Raw genomic sequence first — 21,261 nt, 5'->3', positions numbered from 1 at the left:
AAGATTCAACTGCTATTTTGTTACCTATGGAAATTGTATGAATCCATTACTGCGTCACATGACACTTGGGTTTAAACCCAAAGCTCCATACACTGCTATTTTGTACTATTGTACTACTATGGAGTCTTTTCTCTTTGTTGGGTGATTGTCGTTGTCAAGGGACACGTCTTAAAGTTTACAAAGGCAGCCTGCACACAATTGAAGTAGAACAATTACTCTGACTTGGCAAACAAGTTGAACAGTCTTTTGGGGATCTGTGAGGGCCTTATAGAGCAAACATCTCAGAAACTGGCACATTTTACATCAGTGATGACGTTAGCTTGTCCCTGGCAATGGAAAGCAGTTCTATGAGCCTTCTTTAACTTTAATTTTATAACATATACTTAACAAAAATCATTGCCCATATCCTTGAAGGCAACTTTAAATTTTTAAGACCAGTGATAGGCTGCTGATGTTTCAAGTATTTTACATGACTGCTGTGGCTGCCTCATTACAGTACATACTGACTTCTAATTAAGCAAGCATTTTCAGACGCACTGCGGTTGAGGTTTGGGTTTTAGTGATCTTCTAAACCGCATAAAGACCTGATCAAGTGTTACATACTCCTTGGGACTAAATTGGCCCACTTTCTAGTATATAAAAGTATACTTTTAAGCATACTTTAAGTATAACAGTAGTAAACTTTGCGTACACAACTAGTTTTCATCAAAGTTTTTAGCTTGTACTGCAACTATATTAAAAGCAAGTTATAGGTATACTGATAGTTTGCTAATTAAATACTTGTAGTAGCAGTTTAGTACACTTGAAGTACAGTCTCAGTAAACTACTAGTTTAGTCATTTTATACCGTAAGTATGTTTTCTTTAAGTGAACTTTACATTATACATACTACTATGTCCCTATTTAGGTATTAATTTGTGTATATATTTTTTTATATGAATATCTGAACATACAAAACATCAAAAGAAAGAAGAGAAACAAAAACATTTTATTCTAGCGTCATGCATTCTTTTTTTTAAACACTTGAATGTGGGTAAGTTTCATAAATAAAAAAATAAAGAAATAAACAACATTTTGAACAAAAAGCTGAAAAAAGACTATGATTTGGATTCAGAATGATAATCAAAACGTAGATGGAGTCGATCAACACCACAAAGCTCTGCAGTCATTATTACCTCTTCATTGGTCGACATTTTATTCCATAACGTTACACAGTTTTGATGTTGTTTTATGTCAGATGATCGTGTTGGATTACATGTAGAAGCATCTGTTGTTTCTTTTTGTTCTTCACTTGTGTTTTTTTTTTTTCTTTTGAAATTCTGTACCATATAACAATGAAAACACCGATTCTAGGAACACAGTATAGGTCAAATATATTTAGACTTTTTCTAAGGTCAAGTATACTAAAATGTCATTTTAAGTATATTTCTGAGAAGTACATAAAAAGTAAACAAAGTATACTTTCCTATTTTTAGTTTAAAAGAAGTATACTAATAGCATGCTTGAATAAACTTATTTTTCGTAAGGGAAGCCAAGTCATTTTCTCTTTGTCTCTTTCTCTCAGATGCATACATAAAGTACAAGTTTAAAGGGATAGACCAAAAAAAATGAAAGTCCTGTTTTTATTTAATCCAGATGAGTTAGTCTAAAAAAATGTTCACATTGTTGAATTTCAAAAAAAGAAACATAAAAAGCAAGTCTTCTCAAACGTATAAGAAATTCAAGCTATTCACTGAAAACCTTGCTTTGTACTGTACATGCTAACAGTGTGCTAACAACATGCTAGAAAATGCTAAAAGCAAATTAAATTAGCAGTGTGTTTAAAAATTGGCTAAAATATGCTATGTGCTAAGATATGTGAAGAACATGCTAGCAGTGTGCTTAAAACTTGCTAGAAGCATAAAGTTAACTGTTAAAGTTAAAGTTAAATCCCTTATGAAAATTAACCATGGTTTTACTACAAATAAAACTAATAAAACATGGTTAGCCTACTACGAATCAACCATAATCTTTTCCACACTAACCATAATTTAACCATGCTATTTTGCTAATGTGTCTTTGGCTAATTTTCAAAATCCATTCATTTCAATGGGAATCCACGCAATCATGAATTACACATGAGGGTGAAAGTTGGTCATGCGGATTTAAATTGAAAATGACGTGTGACTTGTGTGCGCTTGTTCTATGTATCACTACACTATTAAAAGTAGATAGAGCTTTCTTTGCCAATTTCATTAGACATGTTGTAAAACACATTAATAACACCAAATAACACGCTAACACTGCCTAACAACACTTGCTAAGAAACACTGTTGGAAACATGCTAGAAATGTGCCATTTCTTAGTGATTTTGTGTAGTCTAATTGGGTCTGAAGAGGTAGCTTGGGGTCTGAACTGATTTGATATGGTTTCTGGAGGGTTTAATACAATCAAATGTCAACCTGAGATGTCATTTGTTTTCCTGTCTTCATTTGACTTTCTTTCTGTCTATCTGGTAATAAAACCTAAAACTCAACATCAACGTTTATCATCAAACTTCACTTAGTATATTCTTTAATAAAACAACTGTTTTTCAGCAGTGCAATTAAAAACAATAATAATTAATTTTATGTTTAGTTTTTACATTTTAATTAATTCAGTTTAACAATATAAGCCATACCCTTAGAAGTTTTTCTTGAGAACAAAGAAATAATTTGTCAGTTACAAACAACACAAACAAGCATTTGAAAAAGTTTTATTTTTTGCAACAAACTCATCGGCAAAGTCATTTATATTCAATATCTTAACTATACAAATAGTCGTTTACTCCTAAACAAGAGAGCGTCTAGAATTTAAAGCATGCCCCGAAAAATGAAGCAGTCTCAAAGAGTCACTCCACCCATAGTGAAGCCTGTACACTGTACAAAAGACCAAGCAAGTCTCCAGTCATCTGCTCGCACTCATCTGTGCTAAAAACACTTCTCTATCATGTTTTCCTCCACACATTAACTCTTGAAAATTGCGAAAGACCTTAAAGGGATAGTTCACCCAAAAAAGAAAATGTGATGTTTATCTACTTACCCCCAGGGCATCCAAGATGTAGGTGACTTTGTTTTTTCAGTAAAACACAAACGAACGGTTTTTTTTTTTAACTCAAACCGTTGCAGTCTGTCAGTCATATAATGGCAGTCAACAGGACCCACGGCTTTGAGAGTAAAAAAAAAAACATACACAGACAAAACCAAATTAAACCCTGTGGCTCGTGATGATACATTGAGGTCTAAACGATCGGTCTGCGCAAGAAACTGAACAGTATTTATATAATTTTTTACCTCTGATCCACCGCAATGTCCAACTGTCTTAAGACCTCAATGTATCGTCACGTGCCGCAGGGTTTAATTTTTGTTTTGTCTGTGTATGCCGTGTGTCCCATTGACTGCCATTATATGACTGACAGACTGCAACGGTTTGAGTTAAAAATCTGTGTTCTGTTAAAAGTTTGTGTTCTACTGAATAAACCTACATCTTGGATACCTTGGGTATAAGCAGATACACATCAAATTTTCATTTTTGGGTGAACTATCCCTTTACTATACGAGCAAAAACTCTGCAGTGTGAAGAATGGACAGAAAAAGTTTTCATTTTATCCCTTAATCAGGTAATATCTCACTGCCCTCTCTACTAGTGCATTCTCTTACCCATCGAGTGACAGGAAGTCATTCATCTGATGCCAAATAAATCACTTATCCTTCAAGATACAATAAACACTTCAGATTTATAAAAAACTGAATAAATAAAAGCAGAAAGATGGGCTAACAACAGTTAACAACGCCTTCTGACAAATCCTCAAGAAAAGTGACCTGGACATGTTTTCATAAGAATCAGGGCCTGTAGGTCAAAGCAAAGGAGGAACACATAAAGTGCAAAAACTATATACAATCTAGTACAGTTTACTATTCTATAGTTCAGGAAACTCCTTTGGAACGTTCTTTGAGAGTGAAAAGCGAGTTTTAGCCATTATGGAGTGATGGCGCGTTGTATGTGAGTGTGTGTTCAGTCAGAGAAGGTGTGTATGTCGTTGTGAAGGCTGACGGTTGGTGAGGATCGCTCTCTCTGAACCCTGCAGAAGCTCTTGCTGCAGTGGCAGCGCTGGATCCACATGACGTTACGTGTGATGTTCTCACCGTCCGGGCAAAGGAAGCGCAGACGCACCGTGCGAGATGAGGACGGCTGACAGCACCTGCCATCCACACACAAACCACAGGTACGAGGCCGGTAGCGGCGAGCCGTAGAGCAGCCGGCGAACGTTATCTGCTCCGGTTCCCGAGACCTCACGGTTTGCCTGCACGTCTTTCCTTTCTACATGACATAAATAGCCACAAGAAATCATTAATATGAGTGATAAGCTTGAGCCTTTGGCTTCTTCTGGAACAATGTGAATTTAAATATATGAAGCAACTGGCCAAATTTTGCTGAAACACAAGCAAAATTTTTTATCATTGTAGGGTAGTTGTGTTCACACACTGCCAACACACATTTATGTCCAAACACATGTAAAAGTGGATTTTGCATAATAGCTGCCCTTTAAAAGTAATGCATTAATTTTCTAGTTACTTGAAAAAAGTAATCTGATTACATAACACATTACTTGTAATGCATTACCCCCAACACTGTTTAGATGACATGCAGTTGCAAAGTTACTTATAGTTAGTAAAATGTCTAAAGTTGACTATATTGAAATGAAGTGAACCCACTCATTTCACTAGCATCTCACCTTCATAGCTGGAGTAATGTCACACTCTCTGATCTGGCAAAGGCGAGTCTCTCTAACAAGCTTGCACTGGGCATTACTATTGGTCACACGACTCGAGATGCCAAACCCGCAGGAAGCAGAACATCTGGACCAGTCTGTGGTCTGTGGGAAACATTCGGATGATGGGAAGGGAACCCGAGACACTGGCAGGGACGCCCACTCTGCAGAACGAGAAGCCATGAAGAACACAATTCACCACGGTGGTTACTAGGGTGTTCTGGGTGGTTGTTAGGCAGTTACATACTGGTCTAAGTCAAAAGAACCCAACCCCAAGTCTCATTTAAAATGATATTTAAAAACAAAATTTACTAGTTAATATGATAACTGATTATATCTTAACAGCCTTTAAACATCTTCCATAAAAATTGCTTCAATACAGAACCCATATATAAAACCCATATTCAAAAAGTTTAAATTAGGTTAGAAAAATTATTAATTTTGTGAAGTATTTATTTTATAAATTATTGTATATTATTTATAATATATAATATTTATTTATTTTTTATTATGTATGTTGTTTGAATTTATTCCTTAATAAATAATAACTCAATCTCAACAGACCATGATGGAACTCTTTTGTTATTTGAAATAAAATAAATGTTAACTGTAATAAATTAAAATAAAATATTTTAGAAATGGTCAACTTTTTTTATCAGCATTTCTTTAATCTTGTTTAACTTGATGTAATAAAATAACTAAAACTTAAATAAAAATTAATTAAAACTATAGTTTTATATATATATATATAGACAACTAAGTTACTAAAACTTTAACTAAACTAAATTAAAATTAAAACAGAAAATCTAAAAATTAAAACAAATTTAAAATATTAATAACAAAAATAATAGATACTAAAATAACACTGTCACACTATATAATATATAAAGTATATAATAAGAATACCTTGAAAGGAGCCCCTTCGGGACAGGACGCTGTTAGGGCTCTGTATGAGTTTGCTGATGTGGTTGGATGGGGTGTGATTGGGACGGGGGTCCGGTGGGTCTTCCCTGATACTGTTATCATCGTCACACAGCCACTCCTCACAGCAGCGTCCCGGCGGCGTCTCCAGGCGCGGGCTGGTGCAGTGTTTGCGGGGCAGAGGGATGTTGTGTGGACACAGCGGCATGCAGCCCACCACACCATCCATACAGCTGCACTGGTGCTGACAGCTGGGCTGGAAATCCTCTCCGTGCTGATACACACGACCAGCAAACTCACACGGACGGCCCTGAGCCTCAGCTGAGACACACAACAAACATGACAACTGTCTTCAGTCATTCCGTCAAGAGCCAGAGATGCAGCACTAAAATTACTATTTAACAAATAACAAATCTAACAAATTATCAATTCCCCAATTCCCCAAATTATCTATCTATGTCACATTTTTAAAACAAACATATTACATCATTTCTTATTCATCTATTATAGAGCAGAAGTTGCCCTATAGTTTATCCTTTCTATTTTATAAATGAGGAAGAAGTAAATTAAGAGACTAAGTATACAAGTATAAGCATAGACAAAGTATATACAGTGGTGGCCAAAATGATCAGAACACTTGGCATATTTAAGAGGTTTCAGTTGATTTTGTTGAATTGGCTATTACAATACCCATAAAACAGAGTATTGCCGGAGCTACCTGCGACGGAAGGAATCTACTGAAATATTGAAAATGATTTACTGGCTCCCTCAAAATCCGGACCTCAACCCCATCGAGCAAATTGGACAGATCTATTGTACATTCAAAGGAAAGGCTTTGGCTTGAGTTGCAGAAGGCATAGGATAACATTAGTGCTGAAGTTCTCAGGAAATATATTGACACTCAGCCAGAGAAATGTGTTGTAATTGCTGCAAAAGGTGGACATACCAAATATTAAAGTTAAAAGTGGATAAAAACAGTACGACTCTGATATTTGTCTGATATTTGTTGTGCTCAGAGCTCAGAGAAATAAAAATCATGTTTTGGAGGCAAAAAAAGGTCAAGATTTTCAGATCTGTCAGGTGTTCTAATAATTGTGTTTTTTCCTACCTCTGCAGAGACCGTGTCGAGGGTCCCCTCCGACCCCTAGGTGGCAGCGCAGGCCCTTGATGTGGTCACAGGGTCGGTCAGGGCTACAGTCCTGGTTGAACTGTTGAGCGCACACCTTACAGCAGCCGCACTCATCCAGCACCCAGCTCACTCCGTGCGGACAGGAGGGTGGAGACGGGGGGCAGGAGCAGGGCTGGGAACAGCCTCTGGACGCCTGCAGGAACAGCAGATGAGAGACGAGCACACAGCTTCATTACATAACGCCAGCAGTCAGAAATGAAAGGCTTTCACTGAGATGACAGTGTAGGAGTTATCAGGCCAATGTTTTTGTAAGTTTGTATGAGTGGGTTCGGCTGTGTTTATATAATACACTCACTTAGGTGTCTGTGTTTGAAATGTGACTGTAGAATTGAATCATAAATATACACGGTAAGATAAACTGTGCCGTTGTTACCATTAGGAGCTATTTCTATCTGATGTGACCTCTTTAAACAAATAGCTGATGCAACCTGTGGTCAAAAGGTCATGTTTCTACAATTTAAATATTCAAGTAAAATGTTAAAATTAAAAATAAATGCATTCCACACATATTTTTTAATAAATGTTTTTGAAAAAAAAGCCTCTTATTCATATTAAGGCTGCATTTAAGTGTTCAAAAATACAGTAATATTATATATATAAAAAATAATAAATTAAAATATCTGGTGTCTATTTTAATATATTTAAAAATTTAATTTATTTCTATGATGTAAAGCTGAATTTTCAGCATCATTACTTCAGTTTTCAGTGTCACATGATCCTTCAGAAATCACTATAATATGCTGATTTGCTGCTCAAGAAGCATTTCTGAAAACAGTTAAGCTGCTTAATATTTTTATTTAAACTCTGATACATTTTTTCAATATTCTCTGATCCATAGAACACTCAAAAGAACAGCATTTATTTAAAATATAAATATTTAGTAATATTATAAATGTCTTTACTGTATATATATTTTATGAATAAAAGTATCAATTTCTTGCCTTTCTGACACAAAAGCTTTGAACAGTAGTGTATATTTTGATCTTAAATATTATTTTTTTTTTTAAATTAAAAATAAATTTAATCACACAACATTTAGCTGTTACCACATTAAACACATTTTTAAAACTTTTTTTATCTTCATAAATATCTTCAAGAAAACAATATCAGTTTGCCTCATTAACAGTTATGAGAATAGAATAAATCAGATGACTTGAGCTGAAATCAAACAAACATCTGGTTCCATAATTTCAAAATGTTTTATGCTAAATAAAGAGAAATTAGCACCAGAGTTCAACAACAATAAAATGTTTGTAAGGAAGGAGAAACATGTAGTCCTGCACAGCTTTCAAACATGAAGAGGTGTCTTCTGCAATGTCTAAGTTACATGTGTGCAACACACTGGCTCAAATCTACTCACCTCTCCTTCAGCTGAACATACAAGAAACATCAAGATGGTGCAAAGAGCAGCCAGAGTCCTCTGATTCCTTCCAGAACACATTTCCAAGCTTTTCAAAAAATGAATCCCAATGTAAAAAACAAGTAAAAATCCCCAGTGCAAAAGCAGGTTTATCCACTTTTATTCTAAATGACTCCAAAGACCTCAGAGGGCAAATGTTCCAAACCTAGTCCAGTTACAAAGGGCATCAGTCAGTCTAGTTACTAAGCTATAGCAAGACTCAAATGCAGATGCCTTGTCAGAGCATTTCCAAAGAGGCAGGTCACCTTATAGAGCGAGAGAGAGCGAGAGAGAGAGAGAGAGAGAGAGAGAGAGAGAGATCAGCATGGATCGGAGCAGTGGGAGTGTGTCTTCATAATAAGGGGATCCCTTATTATTTGTGTTGCTGGAGCTCTAGGGAGCAGGGTGTAAATGCAAAACTGCAAAACGAGACTGCCCATCTCAGTAGTGTGGATTACAAAGGACAGTTATATGAAACAAAACCACCGAGACACTTAATACAGAGGTCCAGCAGGGTGTTCACCTGACCACATGGTTTAATTGGCCGTTTGTTGTGTGTTACGAAAGCCGCCCTGGAGTGCATAAAAACATTGTCATAATAGTGGAACAAATGAGAAGGGAATTCCAGCTGTTTTCCATTTGGATGGGAAGTCCTGATGCAGATGCAAAGGAAAATCCCCATAAACAACTCAGCTCTCACACACACTTCCCACTCATATGCGAACACACGAAACACTTTCTACTATCCTCGCACACCGAGCGCTTCCTGTTGCGCTTTCTCACTTCCTCTAACCGTTTCCTACCAGCGGCCACATTCAGGAAACTCCGGCCGTTCACACAGGTTCCCGTGTTTTTGTAGGAAAATCAAAACATTCTCATTGTCATCTTGTAAGGACATGAAAAGTGTTTTCTATTCAGTTGCAGGAAGAGCTCTCCACTGGGCCTCAGGTTTGTGTTATGAAACCCAGGAAGAGAAGCATGGGAAGGGAGTAAGATCTCCAGCGTCTGACCTCCAGAGACTGCTTTCATATAAATCATATAACAGCTTTCAAGCAGTCAATTCAGCACCGTTTCTGCTGATTTTTCTTGGAATGACACACCTGATTTGACATCTGATTCAAATTTTATTATGATTTTTTAATATATATAATAATATATGCTTTTTTTTAAATCGAAAGTGTTAGGAATAGCCTCCAAAACAATCAAATAAACAGAGAACAAAGAAAGAGTTTCTATAGGTTTCTGTGCTTTTCAGTCTTTTCTCCTGAGAAAAAAATCCTAGTAATCTCACACGTCTTCAGAGTTTAAGACATCTCAACAATGTCTCAAACTGGGCTCAGATTTGTTAAGATATTAAAGTCTACCTTTAAAAAACTCAAAGATTTCAAAATGAACTTTTTCCAAGAATGAAAGCCATATGAATTGTACATTTGTTTAAACTAAAACTACTGTTTTCCGAATACTATGAATTTGTACATACTTCTTTTTTGGTGTACTGTTTGTCGCATATAAAGTAGGAATGTATTCGATTTCAGACGCAGGCCACTCAGACAATCAAATTCGAAGAATAACAAAAATACTGACAAATACTGACATTATTGTTTTTTGTTTTTTTAATCTTTAGTACTAACTAAAAATGATACATCAAGTCAATAGGGTAAAATAAACCAATGGACAAACCCCTGGTTGATTAATCACAGTACATTAAGAGCAGATACTGTAAGTTTTCACAAATGTAATGTTTAAATATGCAAATGAGGCATTCTCTCATTAAAATGCACTAATTTGCATATATATCAAGACCATCGGAACGTGGGATGAAGCCTGGTTCAACATTTTTGTTTGATTTTGTTACAGTTTAACGTGCTTTACAGATTTGGGTATCTCTTTTTATCACTCCATATAGAAAATAAGAAAATTAAAAATAAAAATTAGAGAAAAAATGTTATATAAATCAGGCAAATGTTATATGAACAAACCTTTCTCTGTATATATAAAAAGAAAAAATCTGAATATAGATAGGAATAACAAACGTTTTGTGTATGTGCTGGAGATTTTATGGCTGATAAAGATATGCTTTAGATTCAAATAGATAAACTGTAATAAAAATAAATAACTAATTTTTTCTATCCACTATTTTGTTATTGAAGCAAAATTTCACCTTTGCAACACTGAACAGGTGTTTCGCATCAGATGTTACTAAAACTGATTAAATTACATATAAATCTCCTCCTGAATTCAGTGTGGTGCATGGGAGTTTGGATACTGTGGAATGACTCATATGGGAGGGTGAGAAATGTGAGCGAGTAACTTTGACAGACAAGTGAGGAGTGAAGCCAAACATGATCTGCAGGTAGGAGCGCACCAGGTGTGTGTGTGTGAGAGAATGCATAAAGACATTACAGAGGAGGATTTCAGCGCTGACAGTGTGAGTGTGATTTCAGTGTGTATGTGTGTGTGTAGTACGCACCTCACACACAGCCTTTTACGCAAATGCCCAGACATAGGAATCATAAGAAGGAGGGTCAGCTCAGTAGTAATTCTTGCACTATTTGGAAGAGCCACATATCAATCCAGCGAGAAGAAGAAGAAGGGAAAGCGAAGGAGTTGGCCAGAATTCCAGAGATTCCTGTCCCACAAAAGCAGGATATGTGCACTGGCCCTCTCACGCTGAATGATGACGGAGAGAAGAGGTCATTAAAACTAGGGTGAGAGAGGGAGGGTGTTATGAACACTTGCTATTAGACAGTCTGGCCCAATCCCAGCCATTGTTACTGGACCAGACAAACTTTTCCAAAGCAGAGGTCAAGTGGACAAGGTTATATACACCAAATAATGCATTGTCTTCATTGTCAAGTTCTTAAGAAAACATCTACGTAACAGTGCATTATAGGATTAGTTGACTTCCAGAATAAAAAATTCCTGATAACTTACTCACCCCCGAGTCATCCAAGATGTTCATGTCTTTCTTTCTTCAGTCGAAAAGAAATGAAGGTTTTTGAGGAAAACATTACAGGATTTTTCTCTATATAGTGGACTTCAATGGTGGCCAACTGGTCCAAATTGCAGTTTCAATGCAGCTTCAACGGGCTCTACATGATCCCAGCCAAGGAATAAGGGTCTTATCTAGCAAAACCATCGATAATTTTCAAAAAAAAAAACATTTAAATACTTTTTAAACACAAATGCTCGTCTTGCACTACACTCTTAAAAAGAAAGGTGCTTCGTGATGCCATAGAAGAACCTTTTTGTCTAAATGGTTCCATAAAGAACCTTTAACATCTGAAGAGCCTTTCTGTTTCACAAAAGTTCCTTTGTTACGAAAGAAGGTTCTTCAGATTATAAAAAGCAAGTTATGCAAGTTGATATTCTGATCATATTTTTTTTCCCAAGAAAATTTTACCAATTCCATCATCAATCTTAATAACTACTATTAATCTTGTATTTAATCATTTATAACTGATATATAATTGTTCAACACCTTATATTCAGGTATGCATTATTATTAAGCAAGTTTTCTTTTACAGATAAAATGAGCCAAAAAAGAGATTTAACTTATTTAAATTAATAAAAATGCCCATGAGATGGTTGCAGTACTAACGCAATACTAGAAATTGCAAAGTTAAAGCATGACCATTGGACAACAAAATGCTCAGTGGGTCAACAGACTCAGTCAAAAACACGTGGAGAAGAAAAGATGCATGTTAACTGCAAAATAATGTGGAATTAAGGTGTGAAATTACATTTAATTTCCAGTTCCACCATTTTGAATATTTCTCATGGGCATTTAATAATTTTTGACTTTCAGTCTGAGTTAAATCTCTTTTTTTGGCTCATTTTATCTGTTAAAGAAAACCTGCATAATAATTATGCACACCTGAATATGAGGAGTTTTTAATTTCTAGCCATGAACAATTATATATCAGTTTTAAATTATTAAATGCAAGATTAATAGAAGTTATTAAGATTAATGTGTTTGGAATTGGTAAAAATGTTCTTTGAAAAAAATATGATCAGATTATCAAGCACAATAATTATGCACACGCACTGTATTTTTTTTCCTCTTCTTCTGTCGTCGGTAATGCAGGGAATGCTGTGATTGGTTGTCAAGTCAGCCAATCAGAATTTAGCAGCCTCGTCTCTGATTGGCTGGAATTATGACATATTGTAACATGCTGGGTTGTGTTCAGCAAGCGAGCCGTCGCCATTTAGAGAGCACTGAGGACGGGCATCAGGGGAGCAAGCTAGTGAAACGTTGCATGTGCAAAAAAGATGGTCTGCACCAATCCAAAAACTTATTTTGAATGCAAAACTGATTTTTGTAGAATCAAAATACTTTCTTCTTTGCGAGACGAACATTTCTCCACAAAACTCAGTTTGCGTGCGTGCAAAATGCACTTTTGCGTACTCAAATTGTGATCTTTCGCACACAGAATTGTGGCAGAGATCTAACCTCATAGTGCAAGACGAGCATTTGTGGTTAAAAAGTATATAAATGTTTATTTTTTGTTCAGAAAATGACCAGTCATTTCAATAGATAAGACCCTGATTCCTCAGCCTAGATCGTGTAGAGAAACTGCAATTTCGGCCTTCAACCCACTGACCGCAATTGAAGTCCACTATATAGAGAAAAATCCTGAAATCCTAAAATTTCTTTTAAACTGAAGAAAGAAAGACATTAACATCATGGATGACATGGGGTGAGTAAATTTTCAGGAAATTTTTATTCTGGAAGTGAACTAATCCTTTAAAAAGCCAAGAAGCCAAACTAATAATATGAGAAACCAAAGATCCACACAATCACCTCAAGAACCCATGCAGTAAAAATGAGTCTTTACTGAACCCAAGAACACTGAAGAATCTTTATTTTGAAGAGAACCTCTCAGAAGTGTATTTAATTGTATTGAATTTGCACTTGTAGTGTACTTCAAATCTTGTAAGTATATTAAAAAACAACAACTGTGGATTATATATTATATTAGATAATATAATTTTTAAAAATCCTTAGACGTCCATTAATGAAAAGGCACCCACATATGCTACTTTTGCAAAGCATGCATCACTCACTTTCCTCAGAAATGTCAAAATCAAGTTGTGTATAAATTAAAAAACCAGTGTTCCACAGTTTTTAATAAAGAAACCTCATTAAACGCTTCATATGTTTGTCTATATATGTCGGTCCAATGACCTGTGTTCAGACCAGTGCGTTTGTAAACACATCATATAATTCCAAAGATGGATAAGAGGGTGCAGTGAGTCAGCAGGACGTTGGGTGTGTGAAGTGTGATGGAAGGGTTGTTTTTTCCACAGCACTGTAATGGAATTTGTGCTTCAATGACTGACTCATCGGGACAAGCCAAACAGAGTGTGAGGATATGTTTACAGAAAAAGATATTATAGCAACACTGACACATTATAAACTCTTAAAAGAACCATTTACACAATTAAGTAATGCTTTATAAAACTTCACCTCAAAAAAGTCTCTCTTGGAAAAGCTTTTGAAATGTTCCAATTCAAAATTTCCAAAGACATGGGCAATCTATTAAGTTGAGGCAATGCAAGTCTTCTTCTTGAACATGCTGGTGTCAGTAGTCAGGATGTGTGGAATCATCTGCGCTTCACAGAGCCCTCGATCTGCAGCTGACACCCCCTATACAGGTCAAAGGTCACACACATTCCTCATGAGGACGTCCTGAAGATCTCCTGAGAGCATGGCTTCCTGCGTCATCACACACTTTAGAAAACACACTGCACTTGCACTTTGAAACAGCAAGGACCACTCTTCATCCACATACTGCATAATACAAGTTGTAGGCTTTGTCCCAAAAGCCACAGAGACAGCATTTTAAGACACTCTCCCAACGGAAATGCCATTTCCAACTGCCTAATTTGAAACAAATTTAGATTCATAGATTATATTCAAGAAAAATGCAATGCCAGAATGCATTGTGATGAGCTTAGTGACAAATTTATCCAAGATATTCAAAAAGGAAAGACAAAAAAAAAAAAAATTGATTCGGTATAGGAAAGTATACCGTTAATTAAAAAGTGACAGTTTTACCCCTTTTATTTTTTGCGTTCAAACCAAGCATGATGTGACACAAAATGAAAGGTATCTTTTTCATCTTAATCAGATTTTGTCCTAACCAGCTCATGGTATTTGTGTGTTTTGTACAATGGTTTGAGTTGGAATATCATTTTTGTGTGACTTTAAGACAACTAGTGGATGAAATGGGTACTGCAGTCTAAATTCAAAATACTGGAGAGAGTTGTTTCTCCTGCCTACTCCTCCTCAGACTCGATGATCACACGTGGGTTGCCAGATTGGGGAGACGCAACAGAAACAAGAGCAACTGATGATGGAAGGTGATGAGTCTTACACTGTAAATTGATGAGTTTATTTATGTGTGTTTTATTATGCCTCGGGTCATAGAGCTTATTAGATAGATGCAGAGGCTTTTTAGATTGGGTACAATGTGCAATCTCTGACCCAGTTTGTTTGCTGGCTTCCATGGCTGCAGTAAACTAAATGAGTTAATTTCAAATTTGATGCCTGCTACAGGTCTCAAAAAAAGTTGGCATGGGGCAACAAAGGGCTGAAAATGCAAGAAATTCTGAAAAGATTCAGCTGGGAGAACATCTAGCAACTAATTAAATTAACGGGGGGTGTCTATTTACACTAAGTGCAAATAGCCCATCTTGTTGGCAAAGGCTATTTACACTAACCCCGCCCACTAACGTGTGATTGGATTAGTCAACAATAAAAAAAGAATTTAGTGCAACATCAGTTTCAGTGGTGTAGATGGTAAGGCACATGCTTTTTGAAGCGATCGACCCGAGTTCGAGCCCACCTTTTGCCAAACATTTTTTTCTCCCTTTTCAAATCTCATATCGCATCAGAAAGGCATTTATTTTCAATAAAAATTAAGGAAATAATCAAAAAGTTGAAAATAAAGTATCGGGTAGGGTTAGGGTAGGTGTAGGGAGGGCTTTATTGTCCCAATAAGGTGGCATCCATTTAATACATTTGAATTAAAACTATAATTTACACTCAGTACGTTATTATTGCATACTGTTTTATAATGTACTACAATACTGAGGTGCAGATAATTGCCACTATTTGCAATAAGTAGTATAAATAGCAGAAAATCTTGCTATTTTAACAGTGTAAATAGAATCTATAGCTATTTGCACTTAGTGTAAATAGCATATCGTTAAAAAATACTGCTATTTTCACTTGGTGTAAATAGAATCCATTGCTATTTGCACTTAGTGTAAATAGCATCTGTCACTAAAAAAATATGCTATTTGCACTTGGTGTAAATAGCATCACACTTGGTTTTGGAACAGTTGTAGTCTCTGTGGCGAAAGATTAAAAACTGAAAACACAGTGCAAACATAGCATGATGGATGATTTCACACTGTTCCTTGGAATGATAACAAACATTTGCTATCAAAACTAAGTCTCAAAATAGATTATGAACATATAATTCCAAAGGTGTGATAGAGTGAAAGTAATTCAATAATCTCAGTTCTATATAAAGAGTTCTTATGATCATACATAGAGTTTTAATGTGGCTTTGTGTTGGCTTGACAGATCACTGCATGGCTCTATCGATCTAATAGCAGTGATGAAAGCTCCTCTGAGATCACCTCCTTCATCACTGCTGATGCCCAGCAATAACTCACCTTTCTTTCAGCTGGCTGAACAGGTGTGCCAAGTGTGTGTAAGTGGACAAAAATGCAAAGAGTATGAGTGTGCATGTTTTTGGCAAGCTGAGGTCCATTCCCTCCTTTATGAGTATTAACATTATTTTAGCTAGTAGCTCAGAGCCAGACTGTTGGCAAACAGCGTTTGACTATGGACTAGTGTTTGACACCTGAATTAACTTTCAAAAATGCGAAAGTGTTCTTGACTACTCCATCACCTGATGAATTTCTCCTGCCATGATGACTAAAAAACATACATAAGCATCAGACTCTGTTTATAATGCAATGCTAATTTTGTCAGGTACTATGTGAAAGTATAAAGCCGAAAGTATAAAGTACTTCTCTTGTCCATGTCCCACTCTGGAGTGCATTTCCTGTGCAACAATGTAGGCCTATAACTCACCGACCAACTATCATAGTACGATTCATCATTGGAAACACTAACCAACTAGGCACAACTGTTTCCCAAAACCACAAGAACAAGGTCACACCTTCATTATTTGAACCACGCTGGTTAACAAGAGGAATGTCGTTAATGATGCAGGTGGTGAAGCAGGTTAATAATGTTCTGTTTAACTGTGCATTTGTTGAATGAGCACTGTGCTATATGTCCGAACTGACTGCAATACATTTTATGTATAATCATTTTCTTTAAATTTATTTTAAATCATTTTCTATATCATTTTAAAATTCCTTGTTTTTATTATTTTTATTTCCATGTTTTTATTGATTTTAATGTCTATTTCACTTTCTTTTATGTAAAGCACTTTGAATTACCACTGTGTATGAAATGTGCTATATAAATAAACTTAAAAAAAAATTAATGGCATAAAAAGACATATGGTCTGTTAAGACCAAAGTTTACTTCAGGTTTGATGCGAATGCTTAAAGGGATAATTCACCACTGAAAATTGTGTCATTAATTACTCACTCGCCCTCTTGTCGTTCCAAAACCGGAAGACCTTTGCTCATCTTCGGAACGCAAATTAAGATATCTTTGATGAAATCCGAGAGCTTTCTGACCCTGCATAGACAGCAACGAAACTGACACGTTCAAGGCCTAGAAAGGTAGTAAAGACATCGTTAAAATAGTCCATGTAAGATGAACTGAAGGTCTTACAGGTTTGGATTAACATGAAGGTGAGTAATTAATGACAGAATTTTTAAAGTACTTAATTAATGACTATCTCTTTAAAGTACACATCATTTGATAGCATGCATGAACACAAGCACTGTTCAGTTTGCTATTTTTCTCTAAAAGTTATGAGAGAAACTCTTTGTACTCATTTAAACTAGAGTTGTGCCTTAAAGGGGTCATCGGATGCCCATTTTCCACAAGTTGATATGATTCTTTAGGGTCTTAATGAAAAGTATATAGCATACTTTGGTTAAAATAGTGTTACAAAAAAACTTTTAATCTGTCAAAAACAGCTCTGCACACAGCAACCCATTTTAGTGCAAGTTTCTTTAAATGTTAATGAGATCTGCTCACCCCGCCCCTCTCTTCCATGGGGTGACGAGCAGTACTATTTACTTTAGCCGCATTTAGCCACGGAACTTGCTAACTAGCACGTTATTAGGAAAGGCGATTTGCAAAGATTCAAAAAAGAACCTTATACTCACTTCTTCTGGAGGGGAAGCTGGATCACGAATGATTCGCGCGAACATAGACGCATTTAGATAGACCGGGGGGTGCTTTCCCTTCAAAAACAAGGTAATCCTCTGCATCTTCAGCTGCTCAGATGTCAGGGGTAAATGACACATTGACAATGACACATTATTACATCCAACAGAACATCTCAATCGCTCTGGCGTCGAAACAATGGCGGACTGATGACAGCTCACTCAGGACGGGTCTAAGGTAAAACGCTAGGGACAATTGTGGGAGGGGCACTGGCATGTGTGATGTCACACAGCCAAGAAGCTAAGAACAGTTTGATTTGAGAAAGGGGATATTATTTATAGGGATTAAAAAAAAAAACACTGGGTAGATTTTTATTATTCTAGGGTGGGTGTGTACACACTCTGCCAACACAAATTTAAGTTCAAACAACATATACAAGTGAATTTTGCATCCGATGACCCCTTTAACCCCCAAACTCAAACCTCAACAAATGCTAATTGTTGCAGATAAAAACTGTGTTTTCTGAAAGAAATTACATAGAAGCCAGCCAATCAGACTACAACTTGATAGTTTGTCATGTCTTGCCATTTTGTTACCAAAGAATGCTCTGTAAATAGTCCATGGGTTTGTCAGACCTTAGTTAGCTTTCTCACAAGTTGATTATAAGTTGATTACTATGAGAAGCCAGTGTTCAAAAACAGTTGATCATTCTGCTGGTGAATCTGAGGTGACTTCTTATGCAGTGCTGAGCACACAGAAAATAAGGTAAACAGTGTTTTCAAAGCGGGTAAAGTGTCAGGGTTTGTGAGGCAACGTGCTCTCACACAGGGGAAAACCACTCTGCCGGTTTCTCTTACAGAGCCCAGCCTGTTGATTTCATGAGGAAAAATGTTATCACAGAGTGTTCCAGTGCTACCAGCAAACAAACACTGCTGAGCACACATCCTCACACAGGATACGCTGAAAGCCTGCCTGTGAAGGTTGACCTTATGGCTATATCTTTATCAAATTATCCTGGGATAACATTTTTATGGGTGGCCCCCTTCCCCATCCAGGCCTAATGAGTGGTCTGTATCATAGAGGACCATAGTGGGACAAGTTCAATGTCCCCAATTACCCCTAGCAAAGGTCCTGCTTAATAATTATGACTACAGGAGAAAAAATGCAATGATCAAGAAATGCAAGAAACTGATTCACATCACCGCTATGGCACTTTTACAATCCGCAATCCCACAAGCGGTTATTTATTTCACTTTTTAACGACTCACATTTCTGCTTGACCCATCAGATCATCTATTTGCTCAAACGGCTTGGTGCCTACGCTAATTTAACAGAATGAAATCTATTTGCCTGCGGAGGCTCTCAGACTTTCCCTGACTCACCGGCCATCAAAAGATGCCTTTATCCTCCGCAAAGTCAGAGCTAATCTGCTGCAATTAGGTCAACACATATAATCATACATACACACATTTTATAAAGCTTAATGAATGAGCTTCACCTCACTTGAATTTGTAATGGAACACCAGTGTGCTGCTGAAATGCAGTATAAACTGAATATTGCCTACTAAAGTTAAACAGTATGAAATGATAATTATTTCAAAAGAGTTGGAAATAAAAATGGTAATTTTTAATTTTGTGTAAGAATGTCTTCAACTTTGGGAGTCAGATCAAATAAATGTGTAAAAAAAAGGTTGCTATTGCTTTTGGTGTCCTTAAATATTTGTTCCGCCCATTAAAATTGACATTGCTTAGGACTTCAAAATGATTGCACTAGCTGAAAGAACTTTTAAATGGTACTATATTCAGTGCCTGATTAGAATACTATATAACCACTTTATAATCTATTACGACTACTTATGTTTTTATGTCGTATATTACAAAATATAATTTATAACCAAAGCTTTAATTTGTGGCACGAATCATTTTTTTTTGTTAGTTTAGGTTTTGCAAGAGCGTACTAGCTTAACACACCGCTAGCAAACTAAACTTCAGTTTTGATGCAAACACTTGCTGCTAGATTTACTAAAAAAAGTAAAGTAAAGTCGTGACGTATTGTCACCCATACTCGAAATTGGTGCTCTGCGTTTAACCCATCCAAGTGCACACTGATATAGGGGTCAGTGCAGGGGTCCTCGGTAGATTCGATTCAACAGAAGAACCCAATTGTTCATGACACTGGTGTATTCATCACATTGGAAATGGCAAATTTACACTAGAATAGTCACCTGGATGACATGCGTATACAGAAAAAAAAGTGTAGGCCCTACTACAGAAATAGTAAGGATATGGCAGTATGCTTTATACATGACTACAGTTGTCAGGTTCTCTTCCAAGAAATCACACAAATCTGTCTGGCATTGTCATTTTATCACATTTCTCTTTTAAGTGTGTGTTTGAAGGTCAGGATCTTGTGGTCAGTCCCATGGTTGTGAGCGTCTGTTCTGAACAAACACTGGTAGTCAATGACGTGTCTGGGCCCGTTGCGTGTGTAACGCTTTACTGCAGTTCTATTCAGTTTGTCTTTGTGAGTTGTGTTTGTTCCAGTCATGTTTTACCACCTGACTAAATTAGGAGACAGACTATATTTGGACAAGCATATTGTACTACCACACTTACTATTTGTGCAGTATACGTATACAGTGCACTTTATGCAAATGTCCAGTATGCATGAAATACCCAGATAAAACAACATTTGCTAAAATGTGAACACACTGCACTCACTGTTTTATTCCACAATGCAATGCGTTCAACATGACCTTCCAATTTCCGACAAAGGTATTTCAACATGATAATACAGTGTAATGTAATACAGAGTTTTTAAAAAGGCGCAAATTGTGTTTATTAGATGTTGTTTTATTTACAATTTCTCTGTTTCTGCCATAATTCTTAAATATTACAATTAAATGATCATACTACTGATTATGTTATTAATGCATAACACATTCTCTTCCAAAAGTATTTTTTAATGCTATATTAGACGTAGATTATAAAAAGTAGCAAACTAATATTCCAATCCAAACACAGCCATTATAAATTCTATGATTCAGATTAAAGGAAGCACCTGCACACTTGGGAGGAACCTCAGTGACAAACAAATTTCATGCTAACCATGACCTATTCATTTGGGTGGATATGGCATGTCACCCAGAGCTGTATTCAGTGAATAGTTTTTGGGTCACACCTGGCGTGTCACAAACGTTATGTTTATAGCATCCCAGCATCTGTGAGCGGTGAGGAACCAACCGTATCCTCTCCTGGACGTCAGCTGTGGAAATCCCAGTGCACAGAACTCACTCTCTCTGTGTTTTTGCCCATTCTCTCCTACATAAACTCATTCAATGTTTCTGTGCTAATGGAAAAACAAGTGCAATGGGTGTGTGGACATGAGAGTGCGGTGAGACGGGAGGTTACCTGGAACAGAGACAGACGCTGGGTGTGAGAACCAACCCAGGGTGGACACCGCAGCTGTGTGTGTGCTTGTACCAAAGGTGTCAAGGTTAGGCTTGTTAGCATGGCCCTGTTAACCTCTGCCAGTAGACGTAGTAAATACGTACATCATATGGACCCAGAAAGCTTCTTTCTCCATTGGTTGCCAGTGAAAAGTAGTTGAATGCATTACAATATTTTATT

The 21,261-nt window shown here is 36.5% G+C and overlaps 1 protein-coding gene across 1 annotated transcript; it reads right to left on the bottom strand.

Annotated features, from left to right (window-relative positions):
• Positions 1–2,742: 2,742 nt before the first annotated feature.
• On the bottom strand, positions 2,743–8,542 carry LOC306848068 (CCN family member 1-like). Its single transcript, XM_079382393.1, has 5 exons — positions 8,259–8,542; positions 6,818–7,031; positions 5,695–6,030; positions 4,753–4,952; positions 2,743–4,337 (listed from the first exon to the last, which is right to left on the bottom strand). The coding sequence occupies exons 1-5, from the start codon at positions 8,337–8,339 to the stop codon at positions 4,032–4,034; spliced, it is 1,137 nt and encodes a 378-aa protein (XP_079238519.1). The 5' UTR covers positions 8,340–8,542; the 3' UTR covers positions 2,743–4,031.
• Between the last annotated feature and the right edge of the window lie 12,719 nt (positions 8,543–21,261).

This window comes from Barbus barbus, assembly GCF_936440315.1.
Source record: "Barbus barbus genome assembly, chromosome: 28".
Taxonomy (NCBI): Eukaryota; Metazoa; Chordata; class Actinopteri; order Cypriniformes; family Cyprinidae; genus Barbus; species Barbus barbus.
This window is presented reverse-complemented; position numbering and strand designations above follow the sequence as displayed.

What these genes read in the sequence shown, in the direction of transcription:
- LOC306848068 (XM_079382393.1), bottom strand. Translation starts at nt 8,339, where the DNA reads ATGTGTTCTGGAAGGAATCAGAGGACTCTGGCTGCTCTTTGCACCATC. An exon ending in TCGACACGGTCTCTGCAGAG is followed by an intron (nt 6,031 to 6,817) that starts GTAGGAAAAAAC and finishes TGTGTGTCTCAG; the next exon opens with CTGAGGCTCAGGGCCGTCCG. An exon ending in CCGAAGGGGCTCCTTTCAAG is followed by an intron (nt 4,953 to 5,694) that starts GTATTCTTATTA and finishes CTCGTTCTGCAG; the next exon opens with AGTGGGCGTCCCTGCCAGTG.